Below are 23,318 nucleotides of genomic sequence, written 5' to 3' on the forward strand. Positions count from 1 at the left end.
TTGATGTTAATGCAGCTACTAGTAGTTCATTCGAATTTTTTGTGATGTAGCTCAGTTGATATCTCTTAGACAAAATAAATGTGTATAGCTTTCTTTAAGTACAATGCATAAACAGGAACAAAGAGGAAAGCATGAATCCAGGGGGAGCTAATCTTCAAAAAGAAAGGGGGAGCAACATAAAATCAAAGGGAGTTTTTTTTTCTAAACCTAACTCAAACTTATTTCCTTTTGATTATTGCTTAAATCATGTTTGTCATCAAGGGGGAGATTGTTGAGTTAAGAAATTAACTAAATTAATTAATGATGACAAACATTATTTTTGAGCAAAATAAATAATTAGTGTTGATCAATTATATCTACTAATTAACTAATTGTTTATTGTTGCAGGCCAAATGGTAATAGCCCAAATGGAATAAAAGGCATTCAGCAAAGAATATTGGGCTGAAAGCAAAATAAAAAGCCCAAGCAAAAGCAAAGGAAGAAGGCAAAGAAATCAGATGGGCCAAACGGGTTACATGATCCAAACCCGAATTGATTTTCATTTCCCACCATAATGCTCCAACCAAAGCAACGTTCTTCTTCCTTCTAATCAAGTCACATCAAGATTTCAGAAAAAGCAAGAAAGAGAAAGAGAAGAAAAGCTTCTTCCATAAGCCATTAACCAAAGAAGCAAGAGAGAGAGAGTTGAAGCTTGAAGCACAGAAGCTAAAACAGAAATCCCAAGCTAAATCAAGCTTAAGAAAGGTAAACCATATCATCTTGCATGAATCAGATCTTCATCCTTTTCTTCCCTACTCTCTGCTCTATCCGAAAATGGCTGTGAAGGGAAAATTGCTATCTGCCCTATTCTGCTGTGCATCTACGGTCTTAATCAAGACTTGGGGACCAAGTTGGTATTCAAGGGTTCAGATTTTAGTTGACTATTGGAAAACAAGTTCAGTTACATATTCATGGCTTTCGGTCAAGTTGAAAAAGTCAGAAGGAAAGGTTCCAATTTGATGATTGAAAAGAAAAAGTGAATCTGTGGTTGGTGAAGCTCAAGGCTCAAGATGTTGACCTTGGAGGAAGAACCAAGGAACATGCAGGGAGATAAAAGAAGAGCTTGCTGTTCATTCAAGGTAAGGAGAGAAAACCAGAGTTTGAGAAGTTGAGTTCTGTGAAGTATTCCCTGTGAAGTTCCTCTACTTGGACAATGCTCTCTATCAAGAAGCATTCTGCCAACACTGAAGAACAAATTCAGAGGTTTGCAAAGCTGGTTTTTCACATAGCTTAGAGGCTGTTGATGAAGTCAATCTCCTTCATGTTTTTCTGATTGTAATGTACTTTTCTAAGCTTATCTTTCTGTAATTTCTTGAGAGAAAAGGCAAAGTGAGAAAGCTTAAGAAAAAAGCCATGAGTGAAAAGGTTGAGAGATACACTTGAGAGAAAAGCCTAGAGTTAATTTTCAGATTTCTGTAGGTTGGTTAATTGTCTTGTATCTTGTACTTGTTTGGTTTCCCTTTCTTAGTTGGGTTAGCACTAAGAGAAGATAGTTAGGTGTTAGCATAGCCAATGTCAAGTTAGGCTAGAACTTGAGTGTGAAATTGGTGTATGTAATACTGATAACTATAGTGAAATTCTTCCATATTTGTGGAGGAGACTGGATGTAGGTTGCATAGCACAAAGCAACCGAACCAGGATATATGCTGGTGTTAGCTTCCTCTTCTCTGTCATGTTCTATTTTCTGTTTTTCATGAGACAAAAATAAATTGTCTCATAAATTTCCGCTGCTGAGTTCAAACAGAATCAGATTCGTAGCTCTGCTTAAAAGGGGTCAAAACAGCAACTGTAAAAGGAAGGCATAGATTCAACCCCCCTTCTCTAAGCCTATCACAACCTTCAAGAAACCATTGGTGTTAGGATTGGATTAGCCATTAACATATAAGTTCTAGTTAAAAGATTAGTTATATACTTGTTTTGTGTGAGAATAAGGTTATGTTGTCCAAGAAAAATAGCTTCCAGACCCAAAAAGCAGTTAAATTGACCAAGGTCTTTAAGAGAGAATATACAATTAGGTTTGCTAATTAAATATTGTAATTCATCTTTATTATTCCCTGTTAGGAGAATATCATCCATGTAAGAACATAAGAGAGTAATAGAGTGAGGAGTGTGTCTTACAAATAGAGAGGTCTATTTTGGTGCTGGTGAAGCCAAATGTCATTAAAGTGGCAAAGAGGGTGTAAAATCAAGCTCTTGGTGCTTGTTTGAGTCCATATATCACTTTCTTGAGTCTATACACCAAGTGATAATGCATTAGTGAAGTCATGAGGCTCTTCCATAAACACTTTTTCATGTAGTTCTTGATGAGCGGATAATTTATACGCTTTTTGGCATTATTTTTAAGTAGTTTTTAGTAGGATCTAGCTACTTTTAGGGATGTTTTTATTAATTTTTATGCAAAATTCAAATTTATGAACTTTACTATGAGTTTGTATATTTTTCTGTGATTTTAGGTATTTTCTGGCTGAAATTGAGGGACCTGAGCAAAAGTCTGATAGGAGGCTGACAAAGGACTGCTGATGCTGTTGGATTCTGACCTCCCTGCACTTGAAATGGATTTTCTGGAGTTACAGAACTCCAAATGGCGCGCTCTTAATGGCGTTGGAAAGTAGACATCTAGAGCTTTCCAGCAATATATAATAGTTCATACTTTGTTCTAGGTTAGATTATGCAAACTGGCGTTCAACGCCAGTTCCATGCTGCATTCTGGAGTAAAACGCCAGAAACACATCACAAACCAGAGTTAAATGCCAAAAACACGTTACAACTTGGCGTTTAACTCCAAAAAGAAGCCTCTTCACGTGTAAAGCTCAAGCTCAGCCCAAGCACACACTAAAGTGGGCCCTGGAAGTGGATTTCTACATTTAGACTTATTTCTGTAAACCCTAGTAACTAGTCTAGTATAAATAGGACATTTTACTATTGTATTAGACATCTTTGGATTATTTTTGTTCACCTTATGATCCTTTGATCATATTTATGGGGGCTGGCCATTCGGCCATGCCTGGACCATCACTTATGTATTTTCAACGGTGGAGTTTCTACACACCATAGATTAAGGATGTGGAGCTCTGCTGTACCTCGAGAATTAATGCAATTACTACTATTTTCTATTCAATTCAGCTTATTCTTGTTCTAAGATATTCGTTGCACTTCAACATGATGAATGTGATTATCCGTGACACTCATCATTATTCTCACCTATGAACGCGTGACTGACAACCACTTCCGATCTACCTTAGAACGAGCGAGTATCTCTTGGATTCATTAATCAGAATCTTTGTGGTATAAGCTAGAACCCTTTGGCAGCCATTCTTGAGAATCTAGAAAGTCTAAACCTTGTCTGTGGCATTCCGAGTATGATTCAGGAATTGAATGACTGTGACGAGCTTCAAACTCACGATTGTTGGGCGTGGTGACAGACGCAAAAGAATCAATAGATTCTATTCCGACATGATCGAGAACCGACAGATGATTAGCCGTGCTGTGACAAGAGCTTTTGGACCTTTTTTACCGAGAGAATGAGAAGTAGCCATTGACAACAGTGATGCCCTACATACAGCTTGCCATGGAAAGGAGTATGAAGAATTGGATGAAAGCTGTAGGAAATCAGAGATTCAACAGGAACTAGCATCTCTATGTACTTATCTGAAATTCCCACCATTGAATTACATAAGTATCTCTATCTTTATTTTATGCTTTATTTATTATTAATTTCGAAAACTCTATAACCATTTATTATCCGCCTAACTGAGATTTACAAGATGACCATAGCTTGCTTCATACTAACAATCTCCTTGGGATCAACCCTTACTCACGTAAGGTATTACTTGGACGACCCAATGCACTTGCTGGTTAGTTGTGCGGAGTTGTGACAAAGTGTGATTCACGTTTAAAAGCGCTACCATGTTTTTGGCGCCATTGTTGATGATCACAATTTCGTGCACCAAGTTTTTGGCGCCGTTGCCGGGGATCGTTCGAGTTTGGACAACTGACAGTTCATCTTGTTGCTCAGATTATGTAATTTTCTTTTTGTTTTATTTTCAAAAAAAATTTTCAAAAATTTTTACTTCTGTTTTCGAAAAATTATTCTAAATTTTTAAGAATGAATTATAGTGTTTCATAAAGCATGTTGAAGCTTGGCTGGCTGTAAAGCCATGTCTAACTCAATTGGATTGAGGCTTCCCCTTATCAGTATATGAAGTTGGATGAAGTATCAGCTGTTGTATGTCTGATTTGTATGCTAAAGTTTGGCTGGCCATTGGCCATGTCTAGTGTTTTGGACAGAAGCTTTCACAAAAAGCTTGGCTGGCTATTAAGCCGTGTCTAATTCTTGGACCGGAGCTTTAGACTAACATTGCAAAGATTCCTGGAATTCTTGTTAAAAATTCTGAATTTCTTATTTTATTTTTCCTATATGTTTTCGAAAAAAAATACAAAAAAATATTTTGTGTTTCTTGTTTGAGTCTAGTGTCAATTTTTAAGTTTAGTGTCAATTGCATGTTTTAAAAATTTGTGCATTTTTTTTCAAAAATTTCATGCATGATGTTCTTCATGATCTTCAAGTTGTTCTTGACAAGTCTTCTTGTTTGATCTTTAAATTTTCTTGTTTTGTATTTTTTGTTGTTTTCCATATGCATTTTTGCATTCATAGTGTCTAAACATTAAAAATTTCTAAGTTTGGTGTCTTGCATGTTTTTCTTTTTCTTGAAAATTTTTCAAAAATAATTCTTGATGTTCATCTTGATCTTCAAAGTGTTCTTGATGTTCATCTTGACATTCATAGTGTTCTTGCATGCATTAAGTGTTTTGATCCAAAATTTTCATGTTTTGGGTCATATTTGTGTTTTTCTCTCTCATCATTAAAAATTCAAAAATAAAAAAATATCTTTCCCTTTTTCTCTCATAAATTTCGAAAATTTGAGTTGACTTGGTCAAAAATTTTTAAAACTTAGCTATTTCTTATAAGTCAAGTCAAATTTTCAATTTTAAAAATCTTATCTTTTCAAAATCTTTTTCAAAAATCAAATCTTTTTTATTTTTTTATTATTTTCGAAAAATTTTTAAAAATTTATTTTCAAAATATTTTTCTTATCTTTATTTCAAAATTTCGAAAACTTTACTAACAATTAGTGTAATTGATTCAAAAATTTAAAGTTTGTTACTTTCTTGTTAAGAAAGGTTCAATCTTTAAATTCTAGAGTCATATCTTTTAGTTTCTTGTTAGTCAAGTAATTAATTTTAATTTCAAAAATCAAATCTTTTCTAAAATATCTTTATCAATCATATCCTTTCAAAATATCTTTTTCAAATCATATCTTTTTCAAAAATTTGATTTCAAAATATCTTTTCTAACTTCTTATCTTTTCAAAATTGATTTTCAAATCCTTTTCAATTAACTAATTGACTTTTTGTTTGTTTCTTATCTTTTTCAAAACCACCTAACTAATTTTATCTCTCTAATTTTCAAAAACTTCTCTCCCTTTTTCAAATATTCTTTCTAATTAACTAATTGTTCAAATTTTAATTTTAATTTCATTTCTTCTCTCAATTTTCGAAAATCACTAACTGTTTTTCAAAATAATTTTTGAAAACTCTTCCCTGTCATCTCCTTCTATTTATTTATCTACTAACACTTCTCTTCCACTCAAGAATTCAAACCCACTCTCTTCCCCCTTGTGTTTGGATTCTTACCTTTTCACTTCTTCTATTCTTTTCTTTTTCTACTAACATAAAGTAATCTCTCTACTGTGGTAAAGAGAATCCCTATTATTATTTTATGTTCCCTTCTTTTTCATATGAGCAAGAGTAAGGACAAGAATATTCTTGTTGAAGCAGATCCTGAACCTGAAAGGACTCTGAAGAGAAAACTAAGAGAAGCTAAATTACAATAATCCAGAGACAACCTTACAGAAATTTTTGAAAAGGAAGAAGAGATGGCAGCCGAAAATAATAATGCAAGGAGGATGCTTGGTGATTATACTACACCCACTTCCAAATTTGATAAAAGAAGCATCTCAATCCCTGCCATTGGAGCAAACAATTTTGAGCTGAAACCTCAACTAGTTGCTTTAATGCAACAGAACTGCAAGTTCCATGGACTTCCATCAGAAGATTCCTATCAATTTTTAACTGAATTCTTGCAGATCTATGAGACAGTTAAGACTAATGAAGAAGATCCTGAAGTCTACAGGCTCATGCTTTTCCCTTTTACTGTAAGAGACAGGGCTAGAACATGGTTGGATTCTCAACCTAAAGATAGCCTGGACTCTTGGGATAAGCTGGTCACGGCCTTCTTGGCTAAGTTCTTTCCTCCTCAAAAGCTGAGCAAGCTTAGAGTGGATGTTCAAACCTTCAAACAAAAAGATGGTGAATCCCTCTATGAAGCTTGGGAAAGATACAAACAGATGACCAAAAGGTGTCCTTCTGACATGCTTTCAGAGTGGACCATTTTGGATATATTCTATTATGGTCTATCTGAGTTCTCTAAGATGTCACTGGACCATTCTGTAGGTGGATCCATTCACCTAAAGAAAACGCCTGCAGAAGCTCAAGAACTCATTGACATAGTTGCAAATAACCAATTCATGTACACTTCTGAGAGGAATTCTGTGAGTAATGGGACGCCTCAGAGGAAGGGAGTTCTTGAAATTGATGCTCTGAATGCCATATTGGCTCAGAACAAAATGTTGACTCAGCAAGTTAACATGATTTCTCAAAGTCTGAATGGATGGCAAAATGCATCCAACAGTACTAAAGAGGCATCTTTTGAAGAAGAAGCCTATGATCCTGAGAACTCTGTAATGGCAGAGATAAATTACATGGGTGAACTCTATGGAAACACCTATAATTCCTCATGGAGAAATCATCCAAATTTTTCATGGAAGGATCAACAAAGGCCTCAACAAAGCTTTAGTAATGGTGGAAGAAACAGGCTTAGCAATAGCAAGCCTTTTCCATCATCTTCTCAGCAACAGACAGAGAATTCTGAGCAGAGCCCCTATAGCTTAGCAAACATAGTCTCTGATCTGTCTAAGGACACTTTAAGTTTCATGAGTGAAACAAGGTCCTCTATTAGAAATTTGGAGGTATAAGTGGGCCAGCTGAGTAAGAAAATAACTGAAACTCCACCTAGTACTCTCCCAAGCAATACTGAAGAGAATCCAAAAAGAGAGTGCAAGGCCATTGACATAATCAAAATGGCCAAACCTAGAGAGGAAGGGGAGGACGTGAATCCCAATGAGGATGATCTCATGGGACGTCTCCCAGACAAGAAGGAGTTCCCTATTGAGGACCTAAAGGAATCTGAGGCTCATATAGAGACCATAGAGATTCCATTAAACCTCCCTCTACCATTCATGAGCTCTGAGAACTATTCTTCCTCTGAAGAGGATGAAGATGTAACTGGAGAGCAAGTTGCTCAATATCTAGGAGCCATCATGAAGCTGAATGCCAAGTTGTTTGGTAATGAGACTTGGAAAGGTGAACCTCCCTTGCTCATTAGTGAACTAGATACATGGGTTCAGCAAACTTTACCTCAAAATAAACAAGATCCTGGTAAATTCTTAATACCCTGTACCATGGGCACCATGACCTTTGAGAGGGCTTTGTGTGACCTGGGGTCAGGTATAAATCTTATGCCACTTTCTGTAATAGAGAAGCTGGAGATCTTTGAGGTACAGGCTGCCACATTCTTATTACATATGACAGACAAGTTAGTAAGACAAGCTTATAGATTGGAAGAGGACGTGTTAGTAAATGTTAAAGGCCTTTACATCCCTGCTGATTTCATAATCTTAGACACTAGGAAGGAAGAGGATGAATGCATCATCCTTGGAAGACCCTTCCTAGCCACAGCAGGAGCTGTGATTGATGTTAACAGAGGAGAGCTAGTCCTTCAATTAAATGGGGACTACCTTGTGTTTAAAGCTCAAGGATATTCCTCTGCAACCATGGAGAGGAAGCATGAAAAGCTTCTCTCAATACAGAGTCAAACAAAACCCCCACAATCAAACTCTAAGTTTGGTGTTGGGAGGCCACAACCAAACTCTAAGTTTGGTATTGAACTCCCACATTCAAACTCTAAGTTTGGTGTTGGGAGTCCACAACATTGACCTGATCACCTGTGAAGCTCCATGAGAGCACACTGTCAAGCTAGTGACATTAAAGAAGCGCTTAATGGGAGGCAACCCAATTTTTATTTATCTAATTTTATTTTTATTTTATTTTTTTCTTTTATGTTTTATTAGGTTCATGATCATGTGAAGTCACAAAACAAATACTAAACTTAAAAACAGAATAAAAAATAACAGAAGAAATAGCACACCCTGGAGGAAGAGCTTACTGGCGTTTGAACGCCAGTAAGGAGCATCTGGCTGGCGTTCAACGCCAAAACAAAGCATGAATCTAGCGTTGAATGCCAGAAACAAGCAACAATCTGGCATTTAAATGCCAGGATTACACCCTGAGGAGAGCTGGCGTTAAACGCCAGAAACAAGCATGTGCAGACTGGCGTTGAACGCCCAAAACAAGCATAGAACTGGCGTTTAACGCCAGAAACAAGCATCAATCTGGAGTTAAATGCCAGAATTGCATGCAGAAGGCATTTTACACGCCTCATTGGTGCATGAATGATAATCCTTGACACCTCAGGATCTGTGAACCCCACAGGATCCCTACCTACCTCAATTTACCTTCTCTCTTCTTCACACAATCCAATAACACTCTTCCCCAAAAACCCTTCACCAATCACCTCAATCTCTCTTCCCCATCACCTCTTCACCACTCACATCCATCCACTCTTCCTCATAAACCCCACCTACCTTCAAATTCAAAATCCCTTTCCTACCCAAACCCACCCATTATGGCCGAACCTTAACCCCTCTCCCTCCACTATATAAACCCCTCTTTCCTTCTTCATTTTTACACAACACAACCCTCTCTTCTCCCCCTTGTCCGAATACACACCTCTCTCCCTCTCCTCCATTTTTTCTTCTTCTTCTTCTCTTCTTTCTTCTCTTGCTCGAGGACGAGCAATATTCTAAGTTTGGTGTGGTAAAAGCATAGCTTTTTTATTTTTCCATAACCACTTATGGCAACTAAGGCCGGAAAAACCTCTAGAAAAGGGAAAGGGAAGACAAAATCTTCCACCTCCGAATCATGGGAGATGGAGAGATTCATCTCAAAGGTCCATCAAGACCACTTCTATGAAGTTGTGTCCAAGAAGAAGGTGATCCCTGAGGTTCCTTTCAAGCTCAAGAAAAAATGAGTATCCGAAGATCCGACATGAGATCCAAAGAAGAGGTTGGGAAGTTCTAACCAACCCCATTCAACAAGTCAGAAGCCTAATGGTTTAAGAGTTCTATGCCAATGCATGGATGACTAGGAACCAGTGACGGATCCAGAAAATTTTGATAGTGGGGGCGAAATATATAATATGATAATAATTTTTATAATAAAAATATTACATTTACATAAAAAATTAGCCATCAAATTATCTACTATAAATTTGTGTATAAATACATATATCATTTAACTTATTTTTAATGTGTATTTTGTATTTTAAAATTTGTATTTTAAGATTTATTCTGTACAAATGATTATTTTATGTATACGTAGCATAATTGTTGTTATAATTATATTTTGTTATTGTAAAATATGATTAGGTTTTAAAATATCTAATTACAAATTTAAATACTAAAATAGTAATTTAAATAATAACATATAATTTAAAATTTAATTTTTTACATTTCATATTTTAAAACATTGATAATATAATTGAAATGTCTTTTTTTTTGTATATGTTGTTAAACAATCATTTAAAACTCAACTTTCATACAATTAGCTCTCGATGATATTATTCATAGTTGAAAAAGTTCATTTAATTAGTGTAGTTATTATAAAAAAACTAAAGCTAATTTTAAAAGAAGAAATACAAATGGATAGATAATATTCTTTCGAGTCAATTTCTAAGAAAAAACATCAATCTTATTTAAATTTGAAACTTGATCATTATAACGGACATCTAATATAAAGTTCTTAATTTGGCTATCAAGTATCGAAAGTTAAATAAAAAATTATTGTGGGATCAAATTTAATAATTTAGTGAGGACAAATAAATATTATTATTATATACTACTCAATAAAATTTCAAATTGTAGTGGGGGCGCTTGCCCCCACACCCTAAAGAGTGGATCCGTCCCTGCTAGGAACCATGATCAAAGTATGAACCGAATCCAAAGAATTATCTTACAATGGTTCGGGGGAAATACTTAGATTTCAGTCCGGAAAATGTGAGGTTGGCATTCAACTTGCCTATGATGCAAGAAGATGCACGCCCCTACACTAGAAGGGTCAACTTTGATCAAAGGTTGGACTAAGTCCTTATGGACATATGTGTGGAAGGAGCTCAATGGAAAAGAGACTCAAAAGGCAAGCCGGTTCAATTAAGAAGACTGGACCTTAAGCCTGTGGCTAGATGATGGTTGGAGTTCATCCAACGCTCCATCATCCCCACTAGCAACCGATCCGAAGTTACTGTGGATCGGGCCATCATGATCCATAGCATCATGATTGAAGAGGAAGTAGAAGTTCATGAAGTCATCTCTCTTGAATTCTACAAAATAGCCGAAAAGTCCTCCACCATGGCAAAGCTAGCTTTTTCTCATCTTATTTGCCATCTATGCTACTCAGCTGGAGTTATCATAGAAGGAGACATTCTCATTGAAGAGGATAAACCCATCACTAAAAAGAGGATGGAGCAAATAAGAGAGCCCATTCATGGATCTCAAGAGTCACATGAGGAAGCTCATCATCAAGAAATCCTGAGATGCCTCAAGAGATGCATTTTCCTCCAAACAACTATTGGGAACAACTCAACACTTCTCTAGAAGACTTGAGTTATAACATGGACCAACTAAGGGTAGAGCACCAAGAGCACTCCATCATTCTCCATGAGATTAGAGAAGACCAAAGAGCTATGAGGGAGGAGCAACAAAGGCAAGGAAGAGACATAGAGGAGCTCAAGGACGCCATTGGTCCTTCAAGAAGAAGACGCCATCATCACTACGGGTGGACTCATTCCTTGTTCTTATTTCTCTGTTTTTCGGTTCCTATGCTATATGTTTATCTATGTTTGTGTCTTTACTTCATGATCATTAGTATTTAGTGTCTATGTCTTAAGGCTATGAATAATTCCATGAATCCTTCACCTCTCTTAAATGAAAAATGTTTCTAATACAAAAGAACAAGAAGTACATGGGTTTCGAATTTATCCTTGAATTTAGTTTAATTATATTGATGTGGTGACAATACTTTCTATTTTCTGAATGAATGCTTGAACAGTGCATATTTTTTATCTTGTTGTTTATGAATGTTAAAATTGTTGGCTCTTGAAAGAATGATGAACAAGAGAAATGTTATTGATAATCTGAAAAATCATAAAATTGATTCTTGAAGCAAGAAAAAGTAGTGAAGAACAAAGCTTGCGAAAAAAAAGTGGCGAAAAAAATTAGAAAGAAAAAGAAAAAGCAAGCAGAAAAAACCAATAGCCCTTAAAACCAAAAGGCAAGGGTAAAAAGGATCCAAGGCTTTGAGCATCAATGGATAGGAGGGCCCAAGGAAATAAAATCCAGGCCTAAGCGGCTAAATCAAGCTGTCCCTAACCATGTGTTTGTGGCATGCAGGTCCAAGTGAAAAGCTTGAGACTGAGTGGTTAAAGTCGTGATACAAAGCAAAAAGAGTGTGCTTAAGAGCACTGGACACCTCTAGCTGGGGACTTTAGCAAAACTGAGTCACAATCTGAAAAGATTCACCCAGTCATGTGTCTGTGGCATTTATGTATCCGGTGGTAATACTGGAAAACAAAGTGCTTAGGGCCACGGCCAAGACTCATAAAAGTAGCTGTGTTCAAGAATCAACATACTTAACTAGGAGAATTAATTAACACTATATGAACTTTGAGTTCCTATAGAAGCCAATCATTCTGAACTTCAAAGGAAAAAGTGAGATGCCAAAACTGTTCAGAAGCAAAAAGCTACAAGTCCCGCTCATCTAATTAAAACTAATATTCATTGATATTTTTGGGATTTATAGTATATTCTCTTCTTTTTTATTCTATTTGATTTTCAGTTGCTTGGGGACAAGCAACAATTTAAGTTTGGTGTTGTGATGAGCGGATAATTTATACGCTTTTTGGCATTATTTTTAGGTAGTTTTTAGTAGGATCTAGTTACTTTTTGGGATGTTTTTATTATTTTTTTATGCAAAATTCACATTTCTGGACTTTACTATGAGTTTGTGTGTTTTTCTATGATTTTAGGTATTTTCTGGCTGAAATTGAGGGACCTGAGCAAAAGTTTGATAGGAGGCTCACAAAGGACTGCTGATGCTGTTGGATTCTGACCTCCCTGCATTCGAAATTAATTTTCTGGAGCTACAAAATTCCAAATGCCACGCTCTCAACGGCGTTGGAAAGTAGACATCTAGAGCTTTCCAGAAATATATAATAGTCCATACTTTGTTTGAGTTTAGACAACGCAAACTGGTGTTCAACGCCAGTTCTATGCTGCATTCTGGAGTAAAACGCCAAAAACACGTCACAAACCAGAGTTAAACGCCAAAAATACGTTACAACTTGGCGTTTAACTCCAAAAGAAGCCTCTGCACGTGTAAAGCTCAAGCTCAGCCCAAGCACACACCAAAGTGGGCTCTGGAAGTGGATTTCTGCATTTAGACTTATTTCTGTAAATCATAGTAACTAGTCTAGTATAAATAGGACATTTTACTATTGTATTAGACATCTTTGGATTATTTTTGTTCACCTTATGATCTTTTGATCACGTTTATGGGGTCTGGCCATTCGGCCATGCCTGGACCATCACTTATGTATTTTCAACGGTGGAGTTTCTACACACCATAGATTAAGGGTGTGGAGCTCTACTGTACCTCGAGAATTAATGCAATTACTACTATTTTCTATTCAATTCAGCTTATTCTTGTTCTAAGATATTCGTTGCACTTCAACATGATGAATGTGATGATCCGTGACACTCATCATTATTCTTACCTATGAACGCGTGACTGACAACCACTTCCGTTCTACCTTAGAACGAGCGAGTATCTCTTGGATTCCTTAATCAGAATCTTCGTGGTATAAGCTAGAACCCTTTGGCGGCCATTCTTGAGAATCCAGAAAGTCTAAACCTTGTCTGTGGTATTCCGAGTAGGATTCAGGGATTGAATGACTGTGACGAGTTTCAAACTCGCGATTGTTGTGCGTGGTGATAGACGCAAAAGAATCAATGGATTCTATTCTGACATGATCGAGAACCGACAGATGATTAGCCGTGCTGTGACAAGAGCATTTGGACCTTTTTCACTAAGAGGATGGAAAGTAGCCATTGACAACGGTGATGCCCTACATACAGCTTGCCATGGAAAGGAGTATGAAGAATTGGATGAAAGCAGTAGGAAAGCAGAGATTCAACAGGAACTAGCATCTCTATGTACTTATCTGAAATTTCCACCATTGAATTACATAAGTATCTCTATCTTTATTTTATGCTTTATTTATTATTAATTACAAAAACTCCATAACCATTTATTATCTGCCTAACTGAGATTTACAATATGACCATAGCTTGCTTCATACTAACAATCTCCGTGGGATCGACCTTTACTCAACTAAGGTATTACTTGAACGACCCAGTGCACTTGCTGGTTAGTTGTGCGGAGTTGTGACAAAGTGTGATTCACGTTTAAGAGCGCTACCAAGTTTTTGGCGCCATTGTTGATGATCACAATTTCGTGCATCAGTTCTCCATTTAAAAATACATTGTCAAAATCAAATTGTCACATTTACCAATCATTTAACAATACTAAGGGAATAAGAATTTGAATTGTTTGTGGCTTCACCACATGGGAGAAAGTTTGATCAAAATCAACTCCTTCCCTTTGGTAAAAACCTTTGGCTACAAGCCTAGCCTTATATTGACCTATGTGCCCTTCTTGGTTTTTCTTGAGAGAAAAAACCCATTTACTACCATTGATAATAACATTGGGAGGAAGTGCTACTAGTTCCAAAGTCTTACATCTTGAAAGAGTATTATATTTTGTCTCCATTGTCTTTCTCCAATGTGGATGTTTGAGAGTTTGATGTGCTATTTTAAGAAGATTAAGAAAAAGTTGGATCTTTATTTGAGGTTGTTAGTCGTGACAAGTGAGATGAGGGTTTGTGTTGTCCAGATTTGGACCTTGTTGTCATAGAATGAGAGTTAAATTTTTGGGTTGGTGGTGGTGGTGGTGAGGCTGCAGTGACTTGAGGTAGTTTAATTTCAATGCTTGAGATTGGTATTTGGCCAAGAAAAAAAGAATAAGTATGCTGAGTTGTTGGAGTTGTTGATACTGTAATGGTTGAAATATTAGAAGGTAAGTTTAAGATATGTGGTAATGATTGAGAAGTAGTTTGTTGTGGTAAAATCTGTTTTGATGATTTTAGAGTAGGGACAACTACGAATTGATGAGTAGAATAAGTTTCTTTAGAAGAATCAGAAAATTGATTAGTGTGAGCTTTAGAAAATATTGTAGAGTAAGGAATTTTGAGTTCATCAAATACTACATTCATAGATATACATGGTTCTGAAAACCGGACCGGACCGGCCGGTTCAACCGGAAAAACCGGGAACCGGTCAGTTAACCGGTCCGGGTAAGCTCAAAAACCGGCCAGCAAAAAACCGGTAAAAAACCGGTCGAACCGGCCGGTTAACCGGTAAACCGGTCGAACCGGCCAATTTTTTAACGGTTTTTTAACGGTTTTTTATTAAATTAATATATTTAAAATTATTTTTAGGTTTTTTAATAATTTTATTTAATATTTAATTAAACCGGTTGAACCCCGATTGAACCCCGGTCGAACCATTGAACCATTGAACCAATAACCTCACCGGTTCATTGACCGGTCCGGTTCTCGCAACCTTGTAGATATATGAAGCTTACCATATGGAGACAAATATTTGTAGCCTTTATAGTTAAAATCATAACTCAAAAATAGACAAATATGTGACTTATAATCAACCTTGCACTTATTATATAATCTTAGTAGAGGATAACAAGTGCATCCAAATTCTTTTAAAAAATTATAATCAAGTTATTGATGAAACATTTTTTTCATATGGAGTCTGATTTTGCAAAGTTAGTGTTGGTAATCTAATTATACAATAAGCTGCAATCTGAGAAATTTATTAGCCCATTATCTTATTTAAATTTGAGTTAAGAGGGTTTAAACTGTTTGATTAGGATTAAAAATTTGACGTTCTTAATTTGGAGACTCGCAGATAAGATTTGAACTCAACAAAATTATTTGTCGTATGAAAGTCCAATTATTTTTTGAAAAATGTGTATCGGTATCATAATTAATTGTACACACTCATTACAAGAAACACCGTTAAAATCGACGGCCAAATCGATGGTTTTGCCGTCGATAATATTAAAAATTGACGCAAAATCAACGGCATAAGTTGTCGCTTTTTACCGTGTCAATTTTTTAAAATTCTAATAAAATCGACGGTTTGCTGGGCCGTCGATAAGTTTTCAATAAAAACGACACCATTTTCGTCGATAATATGAGTTTAAGATTTTTACATATTCAATAAAATCGACAAAAAGTTGCCGTCGATAATATTATATAAAATCGACAAGGCGTCTGTCAATATTTGATACATTAAAATTGATAAAGTAGTCGGCGATTTAATTATTAAGATACCGACAAACATGTCGTCAATTTTTTATTTTCTTTTGTCTATTTTAAATTTAAAAAGCGACAAGAGTGTCGTCGATTTTAATAGCCATATTTTTTTCATTTGAAATATAGTAGACATTTAATGCAAATAAACTTTTAAATATAAAATTAAAATTTATACTAAATATTAATAATGAGGCAACTAAACTTTTAGATATAAAAATAAAATTTATGCTAAATATTAGACAATGAATTTATAAACTTATCAAAATAATAAATAATCTTTTAACATAAATATTCAAGACAACATAAATAACTAAACTCAAACTTATATTCTTCTAAATTGTTATCCACTAATAATACAAAATATTCAAAGCAAAGTAAATAACCTTACTCATACTCGTCTAAATAGTCTTCATTTGAGTCATCGAGATCAACAGAAATATCCTCCATCTGAGAATCCTGGTGGCTGCAGGATAAGTAGGAGATATGTGTGATGATTGATCATTGCTATACACAGCAACAATGTAACAATGTTGTACAAAGATATGTGCTTCAAATCTTCACTATTTTCCAATTGTCACTTCTAGGATCCAGGATTTTTCTCTCCTTAGCTAAATTTAAACCTCAAATTTGGTGAACTTCCTTCTGCTTTACCTCGCCATCAGCCAAATTAGGTGTTTCTAATGTAGTTTCATGTTTTTTACTAGTTTCCCGTTTGATTTCCCACAGCTTAGTAGTCTTCCCAATTGCAAGAATCAAATCAAGTTGTTTTTGCTGTTGTTCCTACATGAACATTCAAATACAATCATGTCAAACGTGATGAGTTGATGGTATATTCCACCCAGCCAAAAATAACAAGAACAATTGCTAGCATGTATGCACTACCCGTGGAAAACCCTTTTATATTGAATTTAATTAGGTTTTGTCATGTAAATAAGAATTGTTAACTGTCATACTAACTGTCTAAAAAAAACACTGTAATTGGATATGGAAATACCTGATAGAATGCTAATATAAGGGAATTTTGCATTAAGATTAAGTCATTAAACAAATAAAAATTTTATCTATGCCTAGCTCTAACATTTAATCTATATTGTAATTAAGAGAAGCATTTAATCCACTGCCATTAAACTGAGTACACAAAAGTAATATCATTATAGTAATTATATATAAAACTATGTCGAGCTTTTTCAAAACCAGATGCCTCTCTTACATTTATGGGTTACAATTTACAAATAATCCATCAAGTAACACTCTAATATGTTATCTTGAAAGTGCATGCAATGTGAATCAATTAGACATACAGCACAAACCCGTTTATCCATACTTGTATATAATTAAGACTTGGAGACTACTGTATCCATAATTGTTTAAGATTCAGACATGTCCACTGCACTGTAATAAAGGCCATTTATCCATATTCATAAGGTCCTTGAGATTGTGCAAAGAAACACCAGCATTTCTTGAACTACAACATTAGGTATTGAAAATCACAGAAATTGCACATAACCAAACTCTCCTACATTACAAAATTCGGTGGTCTTGCGTCCCTTGCCTTGGAGCCTCTGATGCAGCAAATAAGTTGTCAACGTGTTACTCAAAAGAATCTACCACATCGGTCTCTGGGTCTAAGTTTTCATCGCCTGACTTCGAGTTTTGAGCATCATTCGTGCAAGTCTGTGGAGCAGACAGTGATTCAATACGGGGCGGTTGAACGAGGCGTAAAGATGAGGTTGCGGGAGCACCAACACCACTGGAGGAGGAATAGGCAATGCACTTTATGCACGGATGAAGCTGCAGCAGATCCTGTTTTAGGTTGCTAACATGCTGAGTCTAACTTTTATTTTTTCGTGTAACGACCTATTCTGCGCATCTTAATAAACTAAGTACCACCAAGGATATTACTAATATTATTATCAAAATATTAAAAAAAAAAAACAAAAATTCACCAGCATTAAATATCAGCAAATAATTTGAAACGTTAAACAAAAATATCTCAACTTATATTTGAAAAAAAAATAACAATAGGCTTAAAATTTTTTGCATGGAGCAACATGCCTTTTCAATAGCTTAGTCAATTATACTTTTCTGAATAAACAGCCTCAATATGAAATAATAATAAATTGGTATTCAAATAAAATAAAATAAAATACCTCTTAGTGAGCTTCTCAATTTTTAAATATATAAAACATATAGATCTTGAAAAATTACAATAAGCAACTATATATGCATGAACATTCGAATGTACATCTAAAAGCAAGAGTTACGATTTTGTTGCATAAACACTAGAGACATTATCAAAATTCAAATCAAAACCAAAGACATGATTAAAAATAAAAGTATATGCAAGTTAATAAATCTAAACTTTGAGTTTTCTACCCAAGTATTAATTATCTTTTAAAAGAAGAAAAAGAGGAAAACGTCGACCCGAGCCGACAACTCTAGAAAATTACAAACCAACTCAAATGTCCAAATAGCCGCCCAGCTATTTGGATGCAGTTGGGACGGCGCGGTCAAAATCTAATTCAGGAGATCCATCTAAAAATCAGAGAAGGACAGCCAAACCCACAAACTTGGTAAACAGAGGCTCATGCGCACAAATCCAGTCCAGGACATGCGGGGAGGACTCTCTTCGCGCACTCACGAACACCCCGCCTCAGGATTTGCATAACCAGGCACTCCCAAGCAGCAAGACCGATCCCACCCGCTCTCTCGCTCGGGGCAATTGTTATGGACCCGGTTCCAAGTCCCCTTTCCCCAAGTCATCATACCCGGGCCCAAGCCATTGTCATAGCCCAACCCGGCTCGGGAAGCATAACAGCCCAAACCAGTATTCGAAATTCAAATACTCTTTTTTATCTTAGCTAACAAGATAAGACATGATAACAAGTACGCTGCTCATTCTACTCACATACACCTCATAGATTCATTCTGATTTAAGTGTCCGAGTGTCTTTGCAGGTACTACCCCCGGCTCTAATCAGATGATCCGACAACCACCTTGACTTGCAAATTTCTGATCCATATCACTACCCGTATTAAAAACTTTTAGTACATCTATTAACATAAAAATATTTTAAAATTTGGTAAGCTTAATTATCTATATAATGTGATATAATTCAACAATTAATTAAATGAATAAAGTTTTTTGTGTATTCCTGTATATATGCACAACTCATCTACAAACAATATATGTTTTTGGATTTTAATCCCCTACTTTTTGCCTTTTTATTACGAAAAGTTTTCAACTTTTTAAACTCAAATTACTAAGAAGTTACTAAACAATAAAAAATTTAAAAAAGAATAAACAAAAAAAATCAAAAGTATATATCAACAACAAAAGAAAATTTTGCTTTGAAGAAATAATAATTTAATTAAATATATTATATTATTTAATAATTTTTAATTATCAATTACACTACACGTCAATTTTCACCTATCACAATTTATTATCTTTTGCATAACATGTATTTCTATCTCTATCAAATATTCAAACCTCTTCCCCCTGTTATGTCCTTGATTTTGATTACATAAAACTCAGAGTATATGTATTGCTATCTCCATCAAATATTCAAACCTCTTCCCCCCTTTTATGTCCTTGATTTTGATTACATAAAACTGAGAGTGAAACCTCTTAGTAGTACAAATTAAAAAAAAAAACGTTTGATAAAACTCAAATATATTTTTCAATCTCTTGCAACCCTCTCATTCCCTCTCTGTACTCTGTCTCTAACCACCAATGGCATCATCAACTCTCTCTCAAACCCTCCTCCCCATTTCCTCCACCACCACCTCAAACCCTCCATCCACCGCCACCGCCCAGGTGGCCCTCCGAGGAATCCTCGCAAACTCCTCCGACTCCGTCCGCCACGCCCTTAGCCGCCGTCGCCCCTGGTCTGAGCTCCTCGACCGCTCCTCGTTCTCGACGCCGCAGTCCTTCTCCGATGGCACCCTTCGTCTCCGCAAGAACCTCCCATACTTCCGCATCAACTACTACGCCGTCGTTTTGCTCACCGTCGCTGTATGTCTCCTCTCCAACCCTTCCTCCCTCGTAATCCTCCTTCTCCTCCTCTCCGCATGGCTCTCTCTCTACCTCCTCCGTCCCTCCGACATACCTTTGGTCCTTCTTGGACGCACCTTCTCCGACTTCGAGACGCTCTCACTCCTAACCGTTTTAACCGTCTTCGTTGTGTTCCTCACTTCCGTTGGAACCGTTGTCTTCTCCGCCATGCTCGTTGGTGTCTCCGTCGTCGTCGCACATGCAGCGCTTAGGGTTCCGGAGGATCTGTTTCTTGAGCAGAAAGAGGGCTCCCAATCTCAGCCAGTTGGTTTGTTTTCGTTCCTCCGCGGTGCCGCTATCAATGCTGCAGTGTCTGCCGCTGCGGCGCCCAACACAGTTGCTGCTCGTGGTTGACGGTTCTCTCTTCCAATTCATTTGAAGAACTCTAAAGGAGGTGACTATACATATATCGTCTTTATATGAACACATCAGCCACTATAAAGAATAAAACAAAGAAGGATTGTTTGATGCGTAGAAGAAGATGGAATCTATTCTTTTACTTTTGAGTTTTATATCTAAAATTTAGAAGACACTTATAGCACGCACACACCTAAAAAATAAAATTTCAGAATATTAATTTATTATTTTAAATCTTTATTTCATGGACGAAAATGTATTATTCTCATCTATTTTTGTGGTTATGATACTCGTGATGAACCAGGGAAAGAGCAGCAAGGTCTAGCTTTCAGAATAAAATTATAAAAAGAAAAAATAAACTAAATAATCTTATGTAATTTAATATCTATAAATTTATATATATAATATTTATAATTATATATTTATTATATCCAAAATTTTATAATTATTCTAACGCTAACTAATAAATAATAAATAAAGTAATTTTCATTTTGTTAATTTTTTTTATTGTATCTCAATCATTCTTATCTTTTTCTAGCTACTCAAATAGATATAAATTCATTTATTAATTAAGTTAATAGCAGACAATATGTAATTATGTATACAATATCTCTTGTTTCTGGCCACCAAAAAAAATATCTCTTGTTTCTCCTTTATTTTTTTTGAAATACAAATCAGCAAAGCTAGAAACAAGTTAGTAAAATTTTAATATTGTTTACAAAATTTGATTGTAAATATAAATCACATTTATATTTTTTAGATATTTAAGACTTTTCTACATTCCTATATATACTATAACACAGGTGGAAAATAGTGGCAAAATCTTAGGGTCTGTTTCTAAAATCGTCGCAAATTAATAAGATAGCAACGGTTTAAATTAGCACTTATGAATGTGCATCAAATTTGATAGGTTAATCATAGTTTTGTGGAGAAATGTTGCTAAGTCAAACACTTTATAATACATATATAATATAATTAACATCATGTTCTTTTTTCATTATCAGAAACTCGCACGAAAGAAGAGTGGAAGGAAAAAAAATTCCTATACAAAAATGGTCAATAAACAAATAGAACACAATATTTTAGAGTAAAGTATTGTTTTTGTCCCCAACGTTTGGGGTAAGTCCTATTTGTGTTCCTAACGTTTAAATCGTCCTATTTGTATCCTTAACGTTTATAAAAGTAATTCAATATTATCCTACTATCAATTATACTAACAAATCAGATTATATTTTTCAATTATTCTCACTTGGATGTATTCATTCTCAATTAAATCTCACTTGGACGTGTTCGATTTTAATATTATACCCACTATTTGTATTTAGATTCAATTATGTCCCTAGAAAAATGAATTATGTAAACGTTGTAGGAATTAGTTTCAACTTTTGATGAGCTATTTTTCGGAGTGGATCATCGATTCTATCCTAGACATTTGTATTCTAACTTCAAGAAGAGATTTTTAAAACTCAAACTAAAGCGTTCATGATGTGTAATTGACGGTAGGATAACATTGAATCACTTTTAAAAACGTTAGGGATACAAATAGGACGATTTAAACGTTAGGGACACAAATAGAATTTACCCCAAATGTTGGGGACAAAAACAATACTTTACTCCAATATTTTACATTGGTTGTAAACAAGATAGAATATAATCAAAACTATGTATTCATGTATATGAAAAACCATATATATGCACACGGTCTCATATCTCTCCTCCCTAGAAGAGAAGCAAATTAAATTGAGGATGAAGTTACTTGGATGAAGCTTTACCCTTCTTCTCCGAGAGGTACCTAATAATCATATCAAAATATCCATCAATGTAAGCTCAAATATATAAAATGGAATTATTAGCGGAGGTACTCCATACTAATAAAACTTGCAAAACTAAAATAAATCCGTAGAAATTATATAAGAGACAGCAATATATAATGCCAAATTCAAAAAATGTTGTCAATGGAGATAAAAATTAGTGCCCAATGCGATGCAAAAAGTTCACGCAGTCTTTGAATGTTGTTGGTGGTGGCCAATACTGGTGGAGAGCCTGCCGGAGATGATTTGTGTGTGTGAGAGAGATATGTTCGAAAATGAGGAGGAGAGGGTTCGCAGTTCAAATTTAGGGCAAGATTACTGTCAGATTTATCGATGAAAAAATCTGACGATAACATTTTGAAAGTGACCAAAATGCAGCATTGCACTAATTAGGAATTACCAATGAATAAATTCAATATTAAATTCTACGGTAATCTCGACGACAATTTTTCATATTATTTTTTATTCAATTATTACCAGTAAATTTACCGTCGAAAAACTAAATTCGACAGTAAATCCACCGCTAACGTCCAATGATAAATCTGACGATATTTAACATTTTTTTTGTAGTGCTTACTCTTGATGATGATGTGAAATACTCAATAATCGTTTCCCACATTTCATAGAAGTATTTGCAATGAACTGCCTTGTTCTTAAAGCTTGTATGTAAAGATGCAAGAAGTAGTCATGTCATCGGTGACTTATCTTGGAGTTTCCATTTCTTGTAAGTTTTTTATTTTGTCTTTGCATCGATGACTTTGCTGGATCTCCTGAATTAATCATTTGTTCAAGGATGTTTTTCTTAAAGTAGCCTTTAAGATTCTGACTTTCAACTATGATGATTACAGCTTGTTTCCATGTTAGAAAATTGTTTTCGTTGAGCTTGTCTGAGATCATTGGTAGAAGATACTTTGAATTGGAAGGACTAGCTAAGATCATTGCCATAGTTGCAACTATGTGGTTTTGGATACCATGTCAAGATTGCTGCAGAATTGAAAAACTGAAGAAAAACTAGCAATGGTTCCAAGATTTGAAGGTAAGAGAATTATAAAGATCGAATAGAGTGATACTGAATAGAACTCTTGTATTTATTAGTGAATGTACATGAATGAATGATATCCTTAGAAATTGTGTTGTGATACACTAATGCTATTTATAGTAGTTAGACTAAACAGAATAACTACCTAGAATTAGTAATAGAAATCTGTTACAAGTGGAGTAGTTATAACATAATTCAAGTCTTGTTATTCCGATTTCTTTGAGTCTAAGCTATCACTATCCTTCATATTCCTATTTTTAACTTTTTATAATTT

General features: G+C 35.2%; 1 protein-coding gene and 1 non-coding gene across 2 annotated transcripts; one reads left to right on the forward strand and one right to left on the reverse strand.

Annotated features, from left to right (window-relative positions):
- Positions 1 to 6,368: 6,368 nt before the first annotated feature.
- On the reverse strand, positions 6,369 to 6,476 carry LOC130977976 (small nucleolar RNA R71). Its single transcript, XR_009085642.1, has one exon. It is a non-coding gene; the product is annotated as a small nucleolar RNA R71 (small nucleolar RNA).
- Positions 6,477 to 19,516: 13,040 nt separating this feature from the next.
- LOC130975426 (PRA1 family protein B3-like) lies at positions 19,517 to 20,191 on the forward strand. Its single transcript, XM_057900225.1, has one exon. The coding sequence runs from the start codon at positions 19,517 to 19,519 to the stop codon at positions 20,189 to 20,191; it is 675 nt and encodes a 224-aa protein (XP_057756208.1).
- The last annotated feature ends 3,127 nt before the right edge of the window (positions 20,192 to 23,318 follow it).

The sequence above is a fragment of the Arachis stenosperma genome, chromosome 4 (assembly GCF_014773155.1).
Source record: "Arachis stenosperma cultivar V10309 chromosome 4, arast.V10309.gnm1.PFL2, whole genome shotgun sequence".
NCBI lineage: Eukaryota > Viridiplantae > Streptophyta > Magnoliopsida > Fabales > Fabaceae > Arachis > Arachis stenosperma.